This window comes from Boleophthalmus pectinirostris, unplaced genomic scaffold (assembly GCF_026225935.1).
Source record: "Boleophthalmus pectinirostris isolate CB_2022bp ecotype Guang Dong unplaced genomic scaffold, ASM2622593v1 HiC_scaffold_5, whole genome shotgun sequence".
In the NCBI taxonomy this organism is placed as follows: domain Eukaryota; kingdom Metazoa; phylum Chordata; class Actinopteri; order Gobiiformes; family Gobiidae; genus Boleophthalmus; species Boleophthalmus pectinirostris.
The window spans coordinates 35,561,095-35,582,413 of NW_026571404.1; the positions used below are offsets into that span (position 1 = coordinate 35,561,095).

General features: G+C 38.3%; 1 protein-coding gene across 2 annotated transcripts in view; it reads right to left on the reverse strand.

The window, feature by feature from the left end:
• The window catches only part of sptbn1 (spectrin, beta, non-erythrocytic 1), a 251,358-nt gene that overhangs the window by 101,963 nt on the left and 128,076 nt on the right, over nucleotides 1-21,319 (reverse strand). The window contains exon 1 of one of the 2 annotated variants that reach the window (XM_020917010.2): nucleotides 15,802-16,613. The exons of the other annotated variant lie outside the window; for it this stretch is intronic. Coding sequence (XP_020772669.2) covers nucleotides 15,802-16,051 — 250 coding nt within the window. The 5' untranslated portion in view covers nucleotides 16,052-16,613. Of the gene's footprint in view, nucleotides 1-15,801; nucleotides 16,614-21,319 lie in introns of those variants that run through there. 2 annotated transcript variants of the gene reach the window in all.

Genomic DNA, 21,319 nt, shown 5'->3' on the forward strand with positions numbered 1-21,319 from the left:
CAAATCTAACCTGTAATTTGGCTTGCAAGTCTAAATTGCGGAGTCTTAAGTTTATGGCAATACTGTGGAATATTCTAGGCAAATCTCCATGGAGACAAGCAGATGACGGACCCTCCACTGGGTCACACAGCGCACCCTGAACACAACTGTGAACATTTAAACAAATAAAATAACCATAGCAATACTGTGTTTTTACCATAGTTCCATTAAGTATCCTATTCATCATTTTCAGCGTACAATTATATGGTGTAGTGTTGTCAGAATACTAACATATCAAACTTTCATAATACTACTACTACAACTTTGGGACAGAATCAATTTGCAAGACAGATTATGATACCACAATGATAATGAAAAACACTCTTTAGTCAATAGAATGTGATTTTCAACTTTAAATCGTAGTACTTTCTATTTTAATCCCATGTAATCTTATATGTGTGTACTCCCTTAGTGTTCCATGGGTGTATACTAGTCTATGTGCTCTTATACTTGTTCTGATACAGCTCGAGATCCGTTGAAAGCTATTCAGAAACATTCATTTCTGTCCAATAAATAGGACTTTTTTTTAGTACGATCGTATATGATTTTCAACAACCCTAATATGGTGCAGTTTTGGGTATGGTTGACCAGTCCAAAGATATAATATTTTGTTTAGAATTGGTTTACAAATGAGCCTACTACTATTCACTGTTGATATCATGAGTTTGGTCTTTAAAGTTGAAAATATAGTCAAATAACTATATCAAAACTAAATAACACTAACGTAATAACACGTTTGCGATCATATATGGGTGATTACACATATTTACAAAAAGGCAAAAAGCCAAAATGTACCATAAAATTGCGTATATTTTAACTATTCTGCTCAAAAAATTATTGGAACACTTTGAAAACACATCAGATCTCAATGTGGAAAAAAATATGCTGGATATCTACTCAAATATGGAAAGGGCAAAGTTTTAGTCTTAGGGCAATCTGTGCAGCTTCTGTTTGGTTAAGGAACGGCCTCATACTCCCAGCAGTGATAATCACTCTTGCCAAAGCAGCACTAGTGGAAAACCAGCCAAAAAACATCAAGAGGGAGAAACTTGAAATGACCTCCACATGCAAAACCAGGCCAGTTTTAGGGGTTGTTTGATTGTTGCCGCTCCAGTGCCCCGGTTTCAGTTCAGTAAATTAAAAGAAGTGTCATCCTTTTAGTGTCGTAGTCAAGACCGCACTAATCGAGACCAAGACCTGTCCGAGACCAGGACAAGACCAAGACCTCTGAGGGTCAAGACCGAGACAAGACTGAGACCGAGACAAGACTGAGACCGGGACAAGACAGACCCCACGACCCATAGAGACCAAATCAAGGCCATCTTTGTCATTTTCAACATTTATTTGTATTTTACTGTTATTTTGGCAATTATATATCAATGTTTTTTATAAATCTATCTCCATTTTATCACTTGTTGAGTGTCAGACCTAACACCTTCAAGACTGAGACAAGACCGAGACAAGACCGAGTAAAAAAAAACCTTCAAGACCGAGACAAGACCGAGTCCAAACACCTTCAAGATCTATACAAGACCGACACAAGACCGAGTCCAAACACCTTCAAGATCTATATAAGACCGAGACAAGACCGAGTCCAAGCACCTTCAAGACCGAGACAAGACAGAGTCCAAACACCTTCAAGACCGAGACAAGACTGAGTCCAAACACCTTCAAAATCTATACAAGACTGAGACAAGACCGAGTTCAAGCGTCTTCGAGACTGAGACAAGACTGAGTCCAAACACCTTCAAGACCGAGACAAGACAGAGTCCAAGCGTCTTCGAGACCGAGACAAGACCGAGTCCAAGCACCTTCAAGACCGAGAGAAGGCCGAGCCAAGCGTGGTTGAGTCCGAGACAAGACCAAGACCGAGTTCAAACGCAGCCGAGTCCAAGACGAGACCAAGACCGCAAAAATATTGTCTCGAGGCCGGTCCTGAGACCAAGAGCGGTCTCGAGTACTATGACAACATTGTTTTGTTCCTAAGACATTGCTCTGTCCATATTTGCACAAATATCCAACATCTGTTTTTCACATTGAGATCTGACGTGTTTTCAAAATGTTCCTTAAATTTTTATGAGCAGTACATATAAAACAAAACATTTCGCAACAAAAATGAGACAATGCCCTACCTTGTCTATAACCAAGAGCCTTGTCTATAACCATCTTGCCTAATTTAATGAGTCAACCCATTGTAAATCATAATACTTAACTGATCACACCACAATCATCAGAGATAATAGAGAGATTAGGCAACTTCCTTCATTGTGACCTGTCCTTTACCCATCCGTCCACAATCTGCTTCCAAATATGTCCAAAGATTCAAAAGCATTTATTATTTATTTGTCAATTATTAACTCCAATTGTAATAAGGCTAAGGTTTATGTGTAATGTGTGAATGAAACAAAACACAAGTCCACGTCCGTTTGTGATGAGGAAACTACATTAGAACAGAAAGATCAGAAACCGGTGTAATACAGGTCAATTAAGATCTAAATTTATTCACAATATATCTCCATATTTTCTCGTTAACCAAACAATTAGTCGACGCCCGTGAAATCGGATCTCGTTACTTTGCACCCCAAATAAATAATTCAAAAGCAGCCCACACGCACCAACAGCTGTGCCGTACCTGAGCCTTAATCACAGCAGGAAAACTCTAGAAAGCCAGTTTGACGACTTCGTTTGGCTTCATTCGCTTAATTCTTAATTCAATACTGGCGCTAACGAAGAGGAAGTGGTTAAAGACCGCCCTGGAACACACAGGCCCAGTACGACTCAAATCTGCTGGGTTTGAGATAGGAGGATGCAACATACAGTAGATTATCTTAAAATGATCAACACTTATGTCACAATAATTACTTTTAGGACTTTTTTAGTAACTATAGTATCCGATGTTCGACAACCCTAATATGGTGCAGTTTTGGCTACAATTGACCGTTCAAAGGATATCATATTTTGTTTAGAATTATTTTACAGATGAGTCAGCTACTATTCACTGTTGCCGTCATGAATTTTGGTCTTTTAATTTGAAAATACTGTAAATATTTATTGTGTGCACATTTTTTTTGGACTACTGGGAAATGTTTGGGTTATTTTTTGGCTTGTTGATCAGATTTTAAGATGCATTGTGTAACTTTTCTGATTTGAGGTTCGTCGCTTGATTGTTTCCATGGATATTCCATGGTCATTGCTCTGCCTGGAATGTTCCACAATATGACATTAAACAGCTTTACTTCACATTTATTCAATTACAGGTGGGTTTATAGCTCAAAAACACCTACATAAACAAACAGGGAGCGGGGTCGCCTCTCCACAGATCTGTCCTGTAACTTAGTCTGGTTTGGTCTCCATGAAGATAGAAACGTATAATGCCATACTGTGAAACATTCCAAACAAAGCAATAACATCTCCATGAAAAGCATTTGACGGACCCTCCACCAGAAAAGTTACACAATGCACTTTTAAGCCACAAAAGGTTGAATTAATCACTTGTATGACTCATTAGAGATGCAAATTAAGTACTAAAGTGTGTCATTCTGTTGTTTATTTGTTGCAGCTCATGATTTTGTAAGAAAATATTGTAGATTTAGAATAGTTTTTGCAGTTTAAAGGTTCTATATTACATAAAATTGTGTTATAATAATGTTGTTATCTCTTTAAAAACAGACTTGGAGTTGTGTTTAGATTTTTGTTTCATTCACACGTTTGAGTAATCCTTTATGATCCGTCTACATCTCCAAAGCTCAAAATGCTCTATTCCACCTTGTGATGTCATGAAGTTGTAGTTTTCAAGTTAACAGCTCCTTTTACTTTTAGTTCAGTCAAGATTGGCAATTCCAGAGTAGAAATTACCCAAATGATTCTAGTTAAGGTGTATGGAGCTTTAAAACACAGTGAAGCACTTCCTGTATCACCACATGACATCACAAAGTGGAACAAAGCCTAAATACGCAGTAGTAAGTTTGTGTGTTAATCATGTGAGAATGAAACAAAACACAACTCCAGGTCGGTTTGTGATGAGGAAACAACATTAGAACATAGATCAGAAAAAAGCAAAAAATTGGGCCCTTTAAATCTGCTCTTTTGTTCAGATTTCTGCTAGTTTATCATTTATATTTACCCTCAACTATATATCAAACTTCAGATTTTGTTATCGTGACAGGTCTAGTCAACACAATAGAATAATTAAGAGGCCAACATTGTGAGAATGGATCTTGACAAAGACGCAGAAGAGATCCATCTTAATTCCTAATGCAGTCTATAAAGAACACAGCTGACCAAAGTGCAGTACACAACAATAATTATTAAAGCCAGTGTAATGGACACAGATTGCAGATTACAGACTCATAAAAACACATTGCGCGCTATAAAACTCGACATTAATCACATTAACGACAACTGTTAGGGATAATTTAAGAAGGATAGTGTCTCTTAGTCTATATATGAGCGAACTTCCTGAAAGCTGCATTGTGTAACTTTTCTGGTGGAGAGTCTGTCAAATGCTTTTCTCCATGGAGATGTTATTGCTTCATCTCGAATGTTTCACAATATGGTATTAAACCTTTTTTATCTTCGTGGAGACCAAACCAGACCAAGTGACAGGTCTGATCTGTGGAGAGGCGTCCCCGCTCACAATCAGAATGTTTGTTTTTCTAGGTATTTTTGAGCTGTAAAACCACCTGTAACTGAATAAATGTTAGACAGAGCTGTTTAATGTCACACTGTGGAACATTCCAAGCACAGCGACGACATATCCATAGAAACAAGAAAGTTTACGGACTCCCAACATTTTAATTTTTAATATTGTGACCAAAAATGATGACTACAAAATGAGAAATGTTCTGGCACTCCATCAGAAATGCAGAGACTGGATAATCAGGAAGTGCGTGTCAGCATGCTAGTTTGTTGATACCTTTACCGCAGCAGAAAAACTCAACTCTGGTCTCTGAAAGTCGCGAAAAGTGCTTATAAAGTCCTTGCCGTAAATAATTAGGACGCTCAGAATACATAAGGTAAGAAAAAGTTAAGTATAAGTTCTGTTTTTTCACATTATAAGTTCAAATATAAGTTCTGTTTTTCGCATTTTTAAGTAAGGATATCAAAATAATCAAAATATCATGACATTATGTCATCAGAGGTTTCAAAATAATATCGTGGGCCGTCATAATATATTGAATTACAAGCTTTTTAACTTAAATGCATTGTTTTGTGGTAGGCAAAAGATTAAAAAAAATTCCATGATCCTTTGCTCCATTTCAGGGCAGACACCTTGAAGAAATAACTTATAAAAGAACTTTCCAATTTTATTCTTTGGATGATGACTGTAATTTAGCACTGAAGTAAAAATTAGCAAAGTATTATGAGATTTGCATATCCTTACATCCCTAATAAACCCAGGAATAGAACCAACAACCCTTCTGCTGTGAGACTACACTATCCACTACGCCGTACCGTACATGGGCACACTTGCAAAACAATACGTATGCATAGAGAGTCTAATTGTGTAGGAGTTATGGCCATGCTACTCAGTGCGGTCCCATTATGTGCTTGTGTTCAGATGTGCCCGCCTACACTGCAGCACCACAACGCTTTATGGCGCTGCAAAGATAGCACTACAGATAAAGCCGCCACTCGTCACCACGGTAACACGCAGCCAAACTGATAAAAGATCGGACTCTCATGACAGCATGCAATATGTGGTCACTATTGATGTCAGTTGATAAGGCTCGGGTATATGAAAAGACAAACTTGAAAAATGGTTAAAAATACAAAAGGTTATAGTAAAATAGCACTTCAAATATAAGTACAACAATTCAAATTCAAAGTACAACATCCCCAATACATGCTAAAAATGAATTAGCAATGAATGTTGTAATGAATTAGCAATGTTAAAGCCACTTAAATCCACAATATGTAACTTTTTAGCCAAAATGAAAGTGTGTACCATATTTTTTGGACTAGAAGTCGCACTTAAAATCCTTTCATTTTCTTGAAAAATCAACAGTGAGCCTCATAATCCAGTGCGCCTTGTACAGTCAAGCCCAAAATGATTCATACCCCTGACAAATTTTGACTTAAAGTTACTTTTATTCAGCCAGCAAGTTTTTTCTTGATTGGAAATGATACAGGCGTCTCCCAGAAGATAATAAGACATTGTACAAGATGCATCATTGTGGCAAAAAATATTTCTCAGCTTTTATTTGCTGTATTACTGTATTCTGGTTGTGCTTCCAGACCTCCAACCAATTTTATGTGGTACATGGCACTTAAAAATCTGTCAAAATTGCATTTTTTTTCAGTGCTTATAGTTTATGCAAATTAGTCATGTGGTTTTAAGTTTTGTTTCTGTAAAACGTAAACAAATGTGCGCAAAGCTGCATTAAACACATTATTACTCAGTGTATATTTGAGTCCTCCTTGTAGGAAATAAAAAATCCAAAATTTAAATTAGTCACCCACATTCACATTCATAATTCACATTCATCAAGACAGGGAGGCAACGCCGGGTGAATTACGCCACAGTCTGCCAATGGATCAGTCTCAAGTGTCGTCCGGTTGTTTCGTTTAATGCGTCTTACAATCTGATGCGCCACATGTATGAAAATAGTTGAGAGAATTCAACATTATCGATATTGTGCCTTATAATCCGGTGTGCCTTATAGTCTGAAAAATACGGTAATTACATTTGCTTGCATCAGCACAGAGCCTCTCCTGCTTGTTTCCATACAAATGTCTTTTTGTCCATCTTCCACAATATGGGGTAGATCGGGGGTCTCCAACCTGTACCTCGAGAGCCACCAGTAGCTCTCCATCCCCTTCCAAGTAGTTCGCCAATGGATTTTTGAATTATACCATTGCGCTGAATAACTAAAATCTGGTTAATTACATGCCTATTACCATTGTATATGTATCATTTTGAAGCTCAACTTTGTGTACTTATAAATGGTTTATGATTTATTACTTGATATTAACTGCACCCAAAAGATTGCCCTCTTTCTTATAATCATCTGAATCTCTTGAGGCCACTAAAATGATTAGCTTTTTGGCATTTTTGTTTCGTATAGATGGCTCACCGGAAGAAAAATGTTGGAGATCCATGGTGTAAAGCGTTTCTATCTCCATGGATTTATGCAGGTGATGTGCCGCCTCCAGAAAGTTCCATTCATAGACTATAAAAAAGTGGACTAAGAGTGTGGCGTCACCCGTAGTGGAAATTTTCAAACCAGTATGATGAGTCTGACAGCAGCAGTCAGAGAGAAGGGTGACGGTTTTTCAATACAAAGTGAAGCAATGGCAAAAGGAGAAATTCAATGTGTCAACTGGACAAAAGTTTATTTGGTCGAATACATTTTGCAGCTCATCCAAACTGCTTCTTCAGTTGACAAATTGAATTTCTCCTTCTGCCATGGATTCTACCTGGACGACTGAGGGATTTTACACATCTTGAGTACAAATTGAATTGGAGTTAGAGTCAATGGAGCCAAATCTCATCCACGCTCACTTCCTATTTGGAATGTGGAGTCTCTGGTTACATAAAGCAGCCTACCTTTAAACTGATAGTTGCTTTTCAGATTAACCAAGCAACAGGCTCTATTCACGCTTACCAGAAGAGGTTTGGAAACATGCTGATGACGACTTCCGGTGTAGTTAACGATACTGGGCCACAGACTGTATAAAGAATATTTGTATATACAGTCTAAGTACTGAGCATGTGATAAAACTGTGGATTCAGCAGCAGCGTCTTCACAACCTGCCAAAGCTTTTCATGAGGGACATGATTCTAATCGCGTCTTCGATGTCACTTACAGACAACCTGTTTGGAACTGTTAATCTGCTGAACATAACAGAACTTTACAATGACATCTTTTAATACACAAATTAAGAGGGAATTTACAAAAGGAAAAAAAGAAAGAATAAAACAACATCTAGATAAAAAAGTGGGCCATTTTCTTAGTTTTTGTCTTCTGATTTTGTCAGTTACTATCACCAACAGAGTCCAAAGGAAGTCATTATCCGCATGTTTCCAAATGTCTGTCGTTGAATAGAGCACATTAGTACTACATAAACTAGAAGCTACATTTAAAAGTGCAAATGCAAACAATTTCTTAAAGAACGTTCAGAGCTATCAAGCCCACACAACCACAACCACACTAACCTCACAATCTTGCACAATCTGAAATTCTATGAACTATGAAATGAATAGTCTGTTTTTTTTCATATTTTATCCACCTGAACTTTTATTTTTGTCATTTTTTCACAGTTTCCAATAGTAATAGAATAAACACATGTGTGTAGGCCGTTGTATTTAGTATGTTAGGATTCAAATTCAATCGCATCATCTGATCACCAGCTTATTTCCTTTTAGCTTCTAGGGATCGCGGACAGACTGGGCCATAAACCTCCTCCACAAATGTTTCTCTTGTTCATTTTTCGAAACCACGACGACGCTCCGCTCCTCTTCTCACAGGCTTCCATTGATAGGCTCCAAACGACACCAGTGCTTCCCGTATGGACAACAGCAGTGCATTGACAAGACTGCAAGACCGCAAGACCGCGACCGCACAACTGCTCCTGGGCTGTTCTCGCTATTTTCTGATCTGTTCTAATGTTGTTTCCTCTTCAAAATCAAACCTGGAGTTGTGTTTTGTTTCATTCACACATTTAAAAAGATGCACTGCATAACTTTTCTGGTGGAGGGTCCATCAAAATGTTTTTGCTTTGTCTGAAATGTTGCACAGTATGGTGTTAAATCTTTCTATCTGCATGGAGGTCAAACCAGACCAAGTTACACGTCAGGGCTACGGAGAGGCGAACCCCAGTCAAAATGCCCGTTTTTATATTTTTTCTAGGTATTTTAGAGCTTAAAAACATCTGTAATTGACTAAACATAAGGTAGAGCTGTTTAATGTCATACTGTGGAACATTCCAGGCAGAGCAATGACATAACCACAGAAACAATGTACAATGCACCTTTAAATGATTGATAATTTCAGTTCTTTATAAATTGAACTTAACGTTAAAAACTTACATACGTTCATTAAAAGGATGTTCAACTATTTTCCCTATTAGAGATGTAGCAATAACTGCAATATCCAGATAATATATTGTCAAAAGTCTCAGAATAACATCCCAACAATTACAAGTCAGTTTGCTTAAATTCATTGTTATGGTGCAGCAATAGTTAAAAAAACAAAACAAAACAAAAACGGGGAACTACATAGCCCACAATGCTTTGCTCTGTTTACACAAAGAAATTGCTGCTGCTGCTACTGCTACTGCTGCTACTACTCACTACTACTACTCACTACTCACTATTACTACTCCTCCTACTACTACTAACTACTACTACTCCCTACTACTCCCTACTACTCACTACTCCTACTACTACTCACTACTCCTACTCACACCCCTACCCCTACTACTACTACCCCTAAAACCACCACCACCACTACTAGCCACTACTACCACCACCACTACCACTACCACAATTACTACTACTACTACTCCCACTACTACTACCACTACCACTTTTTTGAATGTTAGTTCTTTGTATGATGACAGAACCAGTTTTGTGAAGTTCTGTTGGCCTTCACAAAATATCGCAATAAATATCGTACCGTGAGATACATATCGTGAAAATATCGTATCGAGAAATTTGGATGTCGTTACATCCCTATTATGTAGTGCACACACAAATCCTATACATATTTAGGCAGACTTCCTCTCTCAAACAGAAAACACTTTATTCCACCTTGTGATGTCATGTGGTAATACAGGAAGTGCTCCACTGTGTTTTTAAACTTCATAGACCATCACTAAAATCATCTGGATGATTTCAAGTCTGGGATTGACAATCTCTACTGAATTAAAAGGTTAAAAAAAAACTTGAAAACTTCCACATCATGAGCTTTGGAGATGTAGACAGACTAATAACGCAGGATTACTCAAAAATATGAATGAATCAAAACAACTCCAAGTCTGTTTTTGAGAAGGTAACAACATTCTAACAAGTCTAAAATCTCACAAGAGTCAATTTTGCGTAATCTGGGACCTTTAAGTTTTTATTTTGGACTCAATCCACAATCCCAGCGCTCATCTCCTAATATAAAAATACCACCTCATTTCAGCGTGACACTGTTTTTGGAACTGCTCGCCTCGTGCGGCCTCTTTCCGTCCCCCGAGTTTGGCCTTGCAGGAGACGCAGAGGAGGCAAAGTTCTGGGCATTACAGGTCGATACGGACGGGCCCATTAGCCTTGTGCTAAATCGAGAGCGCCCATTACGATGCTTTCAGTGTCCAGTGGAATATAAAGGCAGCACGTGTGATGGCCGACTTAATGGTAAACAAGTCATTATATTGTATTTATTTTAAACTTGAGCAGAAGATATGCTTGGGAACATAAAACAATACGAGCAGAGTTGAAATGTATTGAATAAAATGTTCCATGGTCCATCTAGCATTTATTCATTACGGATGTTTTTATTGCTCAAAAATACATTTAATAATTCTTTCTGTGAATAGGAACGACTCTCCACAGATCTGAACTGTAATGTAGTGTACTGCTGTAACCTGCTTGTCTCCCTCGTGATGGATACTGTAGGTTTAATCTATACTGTGGAACATTCTAGACAAAGAGATAACATTTCCATGGCGACAAACAGGCAGCGGACGATCCACCACCAGAAAAGTTGAGCAATGCACCTTTAATAATGAAGAAAGAAAGAAAGATAGATTCATAATTAACAAATAGTTTATTCACAATGTTTCATCCTTAGAAACGACTTAATTAAGGGGTTTATGTTACTAGGTTTTTATGATTTATTATGTATTTATTATTATGGAGACAGAAAGTTAAAAACATACTTCGGGACATTCTCCATGGAGATAGACAAGTTTTGTACCATATGGTGGAATATTATAGCCAAAGAAACCATAGAGACAGGTCAGGTTTGTGGAGATGCAAGACCTCTCCCAAAAAAACTTACAAAACAAACAAAAGAAAAATAACACATGCTTTTATCTTAGTCTACTTTGTGAATAAAAGGTTACACAGTGAGGTTTGAACAAATTTCATTCATTGTTCATTACAATACCACTTCATGACATCACAAGGTCTAGCAGAACATTTTGAATTGTAGACTAATAATGATGGCAATGAATTTCAGAATTTTTAGAAGATAATACTGAATTTGAAAAGGTGTATTCATGGAAATTAGAATTAATGTTTTAAAAGTTTAATATGATGAATTGGATTGTGGTTATTTTAAGGAGACACTGTGACTCATGAAATCTTGTTGTTAGAAATGGTTTAATGTAAATAGTTTCTTTAATGTTTTCTGTGCACTGTCCTTGTTTTAAATAAATAAATCATTTGGATGATTTCAACACGAATTGCAAATCTCTACTGAATTAAAGGTAAAAAACAACTTGAAAACTACCGCCTCGTGACACCACAAACTTCAACAGAGCATTTTGAGCTTTGGAGATGTAGACAGACTAATAAAAAAAGGTTATTCAAACACGTGTGAATGAAACAAAACACAACTCCAGGACTGTTTTTGAAGAGGAACAACATTCTAACATGGCTTAACGCTCACAAAAGTCCGTTTTCTGAAACACTGGACTAGTCACGATTCTTTTAAATTGTACAGCTCTACTTCACACAAACTTGTCTTTTATAACAAATGAAAAGAAAAGTGGCAAATGACTCAACGAAGCACTAGAATTATCTCTGACTCAACTTCGACTGGAACTTCACCAGCCTTCACGAGACTGCACTTTGTATCCATGGTAACCCGCTTTCTTACACTTTCTTACACTTTCGGACCCTGCTCTAGAAACGTTACGCGGTGCACTTTGAACAATACTGGGCTATAGAATGGTGTGACGTCATCTGAAACTCGACCCAGACAGCAATAATGCCTCTTTTATTCTTTCTTTCTTCTCTTTCCATGTTGTGATGTCCATTCTAATTGAACACAGTGAAGTTGGCCACACACTGTAGAATGCCTCGATCATTTACATTACAACGGTGACTCAGAGAATTCCTCCACGAACTACCCATCACGCAGTCACTGGAGAGGTCCCGGGTATGTGACAGATTCTGGGCGTGGGGCTGAGGTCATCGGCCCGACCGTGGCGACTGCCCTTTAGCAAGACACTAACAAAAACGACGAAGCGAGGCAAGAAGGGGCAGGACGAGACACAAGACTGAATCTACAAAAATGAGACAAGATGAGATTTTGACATTATTTCCTCTAAATTTATTGTGTAATCAAGTTCCTTTATTTTATTTTTCACTGTTTTTGATTTGACTTGATTTATTAGTTTTGCTGTAGCACTGCTTTTTGTGCATCTCAAAAAATGTATCTCGCCAGTACTTCACTTTTTATCCAATCCAAACCTAAAAACACGGGATCATTTTTCTCATGTGTGCACAGTCTCGCACAGTCAATTTTGTCTCGTGGGGTTTTATGACATGACATCTTGAAAGTGAAGTTTATCTATTCAAGGTGAGGTTTTGATAAGATGAAAAGTACAGGGGGCATTGGTTCAATTAGTGACAGCAGACAAGGAAGAGATCTCAAGATAAAAGTAATAAACAAAACTACGTGCCACTATGGTCATGAAGTGTGCTAAATGAAGTTGTAAGATAACTTAGTAGTAACTGTTAAAGGGACAGTTCAATATTTTGGACATAGGACCTCATTTCCTAGTGAGCCAGAGTGTTGGAGACGTGTGGAGACACTTTTTAAAATATTCCATCCAGTCCTTGTATTTGCAGAGGTCGTGGGTGCTAGGCTAGTGCATGTCAATGGCCATAGTTATCCTGCCACTAAAAACAGTCTTACCCACTCCACAAAACACCCAAAGCAAAACAGTTATTACGACAGACTGTCCATGTAAATGTCTGTGTTGATAGAATAATGTTTGAAATAAAACTAATCTTGCATCACATGAATCGTCGCATGTTGAGGCACTATTTTCTCATATATCAGTCCGCCACTGCCAAGCTTTCTATTATGAAATACAACTCACTGCTGTTGCTCAGACATAAATCCTTTAAATGCAAGGTTAGTTTCATTTCAAACATTATTCTATCGACACAGACATTCATATCAACAGTCTGTGTTATAATTGTTTTGCTTTGAGTGTTTTGTTTAGTGGGTAAGACACTTTTTAGTGGCAGGCTAACTATGGCCATTGACATGCACTAGCCTAGCACCAGCGACCTCTGCAAATACAAGGACTGGATGGATTATTTTAAAAAGTGTCTCCACACGTCTCCAACACTCCAGCTCACAAGAAAATATGATCCTATGTCCAAAATTCAGGACTGTCCCTTTAATAATCAGTAGATTACCAAGTTTTTATAAAAATATATAGGATGTAGCCCTTTCAAAGTACTTGTTTTTGTCTCCAGGATGATGTTATTGTTTTGCCTGCATCTGGAATTCAGCAGTATGGCATTAAGCTCATGTTCCTACACAGAGACAAGAAAGTTACCAGTCAAATCTGTGGAGAAGCAAACCCGCTCTAAGTCAGAATGCATGGTTTTTGAAGTTTGATACTACTACTTGATACTCAATACCGATTCCCATACCACAATGACTCTTCTTCTTTCTTTAGACAACAGAATGTGATTTTTAACATTAAATCGTAATATTTTCTTTTATATTCCCATGTGGTCTTATATCTGTGGTCCAGGTAGGTTCCATAGTGGTCCATGGGTGTTTACTAGTCTCTGTGCTCTTATACTTGTTCTGATACAGCTCAAGATCATTCTAAAACTGTTCAGGAAAGCTTCATTTCTGTTTTAAATGTGACTTTTTCAGTATCGATACCTGCTCAGATGAGGAACTACTATCTACATCATGCAAACAAGCAGGTGGCAGAAAAGTTACACAGTGCGCTTTACCATGGAACTGAATGAACAAAAGGTTGAGTCAGACTTGTGACTCCTGCTGAAAGTTCAGATTTGTCATAGTTTCTTAGTAAAGACCTTGAGAGACTTCCTGAAGCTTGATAAGTTACTAATTGTCAAAATAAGGAATGCATTCACAGTCCAAAGGGCCCAGAGCCAGCCAGTCTTATGCTACAATTTGAGCGATCTGCAGAAGGCTTGGATAATTCTCCCTATGAATGCACTGATAGTTTTCATTCCAAGTACTAGAATAGGGCTTGAGCATAAATCTAACCCACAACTTCCTGTCATCATGCAATAAGTGTATTAAAGGCCCTATATTACGCAAAACTGACTCATGTGAACTTTTAGTCATATTGGAATGTTGTTACCTCCTCAAAAACAAACCCAGAGTTGTGTTTCATTTCAATCACACATGTCTGAGTAACCCTTTACTATTAGTCTGTCTACATCTCCAAAGCTCAAAATGCTCTGATCCAACTTGTGATGTCATGAAGCAGAAGTTTAATTTAACGCTACCTTTAATTTTTTGTTTAGTAGATTAGTACATTGGTAATTCCCGGTCTGAAACTGATTCTAGTGAAGGTGCGTGGAGTTTAAGAACACAGTGGAGCACTTCCTGTATTACCATGTGACATCACAAGGTGGAACACAGTGTTTTCCGTTTGACTGTAGCTACATTTGCAACTATGATCATCTTTTGATTCATTGTTTTAGTCCTTCCATTTCTACTTCAGTGCAAGTTATTTACTCACATTTAGAGTTGTCGAAAGTATCGCAAAGATACTAAAATAAGTACTGAAACTAGATACTCATTTGAGGAGATACCGAAACTAAAAAAAAAAAAGTCCCACTGACACAACAGAAATGAAGCTTACACAGATATAAGACCACATGGGAATAGAAAAGAAAGTACGACTTAATGTTCAAAATCATGATGGATGATTTCGGCCCTCGAAATGTTTATCTCTACTCAATTAAAGGTAAAAAGTAGCTAGAAAGCTACCACTTCCATGACATCACAAGGTGGAACAGTGTTTTCTGTTTGAGAGAAGAACATACTGTAGCTACAACAGTTGCAACTATGGTCATCTTTTGATTCACTGTATATGTTTTAGTTCTTCCATTTGTATGTCAGTGCAAGTTATTTATGCACATTTAGAGTTGTCGAAAGTATCGCAAAGACACTAAAACAAATATCAAAAGGCCCTGGAATTGTCTGTCTCTACTGAATTAAGGTAAAAAGTAGCTGTTAGAAAACTACCACTACATGACATCACAAGGTGGAACAGAGAGAAGAACAGACTGTAGCTACAACAGTTGCAATGCTCAGTTTTTGATTCATTGAAACATTTTAGTTCTTCCACTTCTACTTCAGTGCAAGTTATTTACTCAGTATCATAAAGATACTAAAACAAGTTTCGAAACTAGATATTCATTTGAGCTAAAAAAGTCACACTGACAGGACGGAAATGAACCTTACACAGATATAAGACCACATGGGAATAGAAAAGAAAGTATTATGACTTAATGTTGAAAATCATTTGGAAGATTTCAGCCCTGCAAGTGTTTATTTCTACTAAATTAAGGTAAAAGGTGGCTAGAAAACTACCACTACATGACATCACAAGGTGGAACTGAGCATTTTGAGCTTTGGAGACTAATAATAAAGAATTACTCAAACAAAACACAACTCCACGTCTGTTTTGAAGACTTCTAGCACGTCTTGAAGCTCTCAAGAGTCATTTTTGCGTCTCTTACTTTCCTTCCGACTCATATTTTTCTGCAAAATGATTAAAATCTTTCCCAAATCTTCCGTAGTAATTCTCCATTACCTTGTAGCTGTTTAAACCTCCCTTCGAGCTGGTTGTAGTTGAACGCCGCTTGACCGGAGTAACTCGGTCCCGGACTTGCCCCCCTGATTGGGCTCCTGCTGGGGCTAGAACCTCGACCTGGACTGCCCCTGTGAGAAGGTCCTGGAAGTCCGCTGGGGGATACGGCTCCGGCGTAGTCCGAAGACGGGGACAGGGGACCGGGCGAAAGCGGACCCGGTAACCCTGCCGTAGTTGCGCTCTGAAACTCCATGGTGTACAACTCCTGCGCTTACGATTCTGAAATTGTCCGAAGACGCATTGAGGAGTCTGAGAGGTAATCCTGGAATGATTTGTCAATAAAAAGTGAAAAATTCCTGAGTTGAAAGTGCAAAGAAATTGGAATTTTCAGAGCAGCTGTAGTTGCAGTCTTCCCACTCCCATCCGATGCAGGCTTGGAACACAGTGTAGCCTTCTCTCCTTTGGCCAATTTGGACGCTCAAACGCTAACTCAGCACTGGCGATGTGACGGCTTGTGTATCATCGTGAAAAAATAAAAAAATTAAAGCTCCCCGGCGCATCCGAGCATCCAGCCTCGTTGCCACCTAGCAACCGGCCATGCTTTTTTTTTTTTGTAATTCCAGGGAACGCCGATCTCTACCCGAGCCAGACGCAGCGCACGCAGAATGGAAAGAATAGAGCCGGGGAAGTGTGGATGGAGGGAGAGAAAGGGAGGGAGGTAGATACAGAGAGAGAGAGAGGGAGGGCTGGTCGGTCGGTCGCTCGCTCACTCGGCGGTGTGTGTGAGAGCGTGTGTGAGAGCGTGTGAGAGTGTGTGAGAGGCAGCGGCAGAAACAGACACAGAGGAGCACCTTTCAGACGGGAGGCAGGGCCCGGCGGGGGGAGGGGCCTGGCCGGGCTGGGGGGCGGGCGGCCAATGGGAGCGCGGGGACGCCGGGGGTGATGTCATAGGGGGCGGGGCGGGCGGGAGGGAGGGAGAGAGTGGGGGTGTGTGAGAGCGGGGCAGCTGGAGGGACAGGCGGTGTGTGTTCACGCAGTCACACACACACACACAGAGAGAGAGAGAGAGAGGCTGTGCAGAGTGTAGGAAGGGGCTGGATGAATGACAGAAGTGCACGGTGAAGGAAGTTTGAGAGCTAAAACAAACTAAATAAAGAAATAGAAATATAACACATGGTTTAGTATCATTGCAAAGGATTCTTAGTTGTAAAATAGCATCTTTAAGTGTTTCGAAAAGTGATATATAGACTATTTAAAAACTGTAAACAAAAACATTTAAATTCCAGAAAGGAGGCAGCTGGAGGCAAAAATGAAGTGGAATAATAATGTGATTTCAGTGCGAAAACTGGGATTAATTTCAGAATGTCACAAAATATGAAAAATCAAGGGAAATTTGACAATGAAAACCACTCAGACACATGAGTGATATCAAATCCTGGTTTTAAAAACATTTACAATGGTGTTTCAAGTTATTTGTTCACAGAAGATATTGATATGAATGATAGACAGTTTTGAAAAAAGAAAAATACAGATTTGTAAGTTTTACTTGACAAATCCTCACAGAAAAATTAAGTCTGCTACAGTTTGTCACTTCATCTACAGATATTACACATTTCATCATTAATTATACTTTTTGTGAAGCTCAAATACAACCTTGAGCTAAAAATGTGTATTTTTCCATCCTTAACAGAAGCAAATTAACTAATTCAAAATTGTTGTTTATTTTTTGTTATAATGTCATAAACCACAATCATTTAGATCTGCTCATCAGTTAAGCACTGAAAAAATATTCGCTCTGCTTCACGTTGGCTCCAGCTGCCTCCATTCCAGCATTTGGAACATTCAGATGACATAAGATTTTAAAGGTTCTATAAATAAAATGTTAAAAAAAAATCTTAAAATACATTTTTTATAAAAGGAAGTTGGAGGACTAAAACAAGCTAAATGTAAGTCATGTTTTATTATTATTGCAGAGGATTCTTATGCATAAAATTGTGTTTATGTGTTTAGAGGAGTGCTATATAGAAAATATTGTAAATTGTAAACACAAACATTTAAATTCCAGAATGGAGGCAGCCGGAGGCAAAAGTGAAGTGAAATAATAATGTGATTTCAGTGGGAAAACTGGGATTAATTTCAGAATATCACAAAATATGAAAAATCAAGGGAAATTTGGCAAATGAAAACCACTCAGGCACATGTGAGTGATAACAGAGCCCAGTTTAAATAGTGTATTACATGATTTGTTAACATAAGAGATTATCATACACACTACACATTTATGAAAAAGGAAAAACCCAGATTTTTAAGTTTCACTGGCCAAATCCTCACAGAAAAACTGTTCCTCCACAAAAGTTTGTCATTTAATACAGATATATTACACAATTCACTATAAATTAAACTTTCTGTGAAGCTCAAAAACAACTTTGAGTATTTGTGAATTTTTCCATCCGCCTTAACAGAGAAGCAAATTAACTCAAATGTGTAGCTTGAAAATTTAAAATTGTTGTTTATTTTTTGTTATAATGTCATAAACCACAATCATTTAGATCTGCTCATCAGTTAATAACTGAAAAAATATTCTGTCTGCTTCACTTTAACTCCAGCTGCCTCCATTCCAGCATTTGGAACATTCAGATGACATACAATTTAAAAGGGTCTATAAAAAAGGTTAAACTAAATTTGTAAAATACATGTTTTACTAAATGTAAACCATGTTTTATTATCATTGCACAAGGTTCTTATGGGTAAAATAGCATCTTTGAGTGTTTAGAAAAGTACTATATAATCTAAAGGGAAAAAAGTATTAAAAAATTACTTAAAAAAAAAAATAATAATGATTCATTAATAAAATGTTATATGTATTTGTATTATGTATGGCGAAATTTAATCACATTTTTGCTTAAAACATTGTTATGGTAAAAATCTAAACGCTGATTACACTGAGATCCAGAATGAGTTTTGGACATTTATTATCAAACAAACAGCGATCACGGCGCAGCAAAGAGGATGGATGGGATCAGTTGTAATTTTTATTGCCCGCCACTACTCTCTGTGTTTCGTTTTTCCAAGTACCCAGCCCTGACCTTCAACCAAACTGAGTCACAGGTACATGCACACTTTTACACTTTTACACACAAGTGTACGCAAACCTGCCCACGTGAGCCCCGCCCCCTCTGCACCGGAGCGACACACCCACACCCTCAACCAGACACACACTACACCAGTCCTGCCTGCTACACTGAAAGTATCAAGAGTTAAGCATTGGAGCAAGAAGAAGAGAACTGTTCCAAAGTTTGCAATGAAAGTTAGCAATTCTTTTAAGGACATTGTTGCCTTTTAGTCCCTTTACAACTCAAACTTTCCCTGAAGAAGATCCATTTGGTTGAAACACAGACATCCATTTTTGGAAATAAAGGACTTTTATACAGCTGGTCAGTATGCCTCGGCTCCTTGTGCCAACCTGGCTTTCTCTCTTAGCAATGAACAATTTGAAGCTAGGAATGGACATGATGTGAATACTATGCCACACATGAGATTTCAATTGAGCTTTTTGATAAGTAGACCAAAATCTTTAAAAGTACAGCATGTAACTTTTGAAGGTAGAATATCACTTGTACAATTCCATGGAGACAGAAAGTTAAAACAAGGGGTCTCCAACCTTTTCCCTTTGGTGAGCTACCTTTACAAAATGAAAATGCCAGAGAGCTGCTCATTTCTGCAACTGCAAGAAATTGAGTCGATATAAGAGGGCAAGGCTTAAATGGTGCAGTTACAGCCTATAAAACATAAAACCATTATCCATTTATCTGTGCACAAAGTTCAAAATAACACATTTACAATGGTAATGAATGTAATTAGACTTATTCAGTACAATACACACAGTATAATTCAGAAATCCACTGGCCAGCTACTTGTAAAGAGGTGAAGAGCTACAGGTAGGAAAACCAAACTTCAAATTATTATCCATGGAAATAGATACGTTTTACATCGTTCTGTGGAAGATTAGAGCCAAAGAAACAACATTTCCATCGAGACGAGCAGCAGCAGCAAACCCTTCTCCAGGCCAAATAAGAGCCAGGTTTGTGGAGATGCGAGCAAGCTCATCATTCACAGTAGGATACATGTTTTTGAGAGCATTAAAATGAAACACAAAGCATGTTTTTATCTTATTTAAGTAGATTTTTGGCTAAAAGGTTACACACAGTGACTTTAACAACAGCTGGTAACATCTGGACTGCAGATGGAAACTACGCATCTATTTAGTTATAATCTGATCTGAACATCTGTTTTTCTGATCCTAATATCGTACAGTGTCTCTTCAAATAAAGTCTAAACTATGGCAGTGAACAGTCCTTAAGCGAGAGCCACAACGTCAAGAGAAATGCCAAGACCTGTTGATACATAAACAGCAGAAGTTGGACTCTCAAGTTTCACACTGTGAGAGAAAACACAAGACGAGACACAAGGGCTGCGTCTCTATTGTTTCTTTCCGTCCTCGATCCTCCATTTTTCAACTGTCCATCAAATGTGTCATATGAAGTGGTGCCCCAAAGAAAACCACTGAAGGAAGTAGTAAACATGAGGGAGTTTTCAGGAGCAGACTTCAAAGAAAAGAATCAAACTTTACTGGTCTCGGTGTGGAGTTTATATCCTCTCTCCTCGCTTTGGCTACTCTGTGGGCGGGACTTCCTCACACATTTCCTCCAGAATCGAGGAGAAGGAAGCGAGGAAAGAGAAATGATTTGCGTCCATAGGCTCTAATCCCACTTAAGTTTAATGAATGTGGAACAGCAGCAGAAAATTCACATATTTCCCACGCGAGGACATGGGTTTTGGTATGAAAGCCTCATTCAGCCTGAGCGCATCATGTGAAAACTCATTGTGTTTATGCAGTTCTAACAGACAGAGCGACTATTTTACCTCACCAAACCCATATCGGCCACAAAGCCAGACCTGCCACCATGACGAATTTGAATACAGTATTTTCCGCACTATAGGGCACACTTAAAAGCCTTTAATTTCATCAAAAACCAACTGTGCACCTTATAATCCTCCTTATATATGAATTTATTCAGGCGTCTTAGTACGACTTTAGTAAACTACAAAGCCGCACCACTTGCAGCATTACGACTCCCGTATTCAGGAGCATCACGGAGTAATACATACTGTGATTCCTTTTAATATCAAAATGCACCTGTCAAGAAACACGCTTATAACGCCCACTTTAAACTCAAGGCCGTTATAAAGTTAAACTGTGAGCTGTGTGGGAGCAGTAGACGAGAGAAGGAGAACACACGATCTGCCAACGGATCGTGGACGTCTGATCAGGATCAGTATCAACTGTGGTCCGAGCTTTCACCAAGACCAGAATCATCACTGAACTGCAGGGAACAGTAACCACACTGACTCGGATCATGACAAGAGGGATGAGGCCCTGCTGGACGCTGTAATCAACCAACTGTTTGAACATTTATGAGTTATTGTGAATACACCAACAATTTAGCCTCTCAGACAGTTT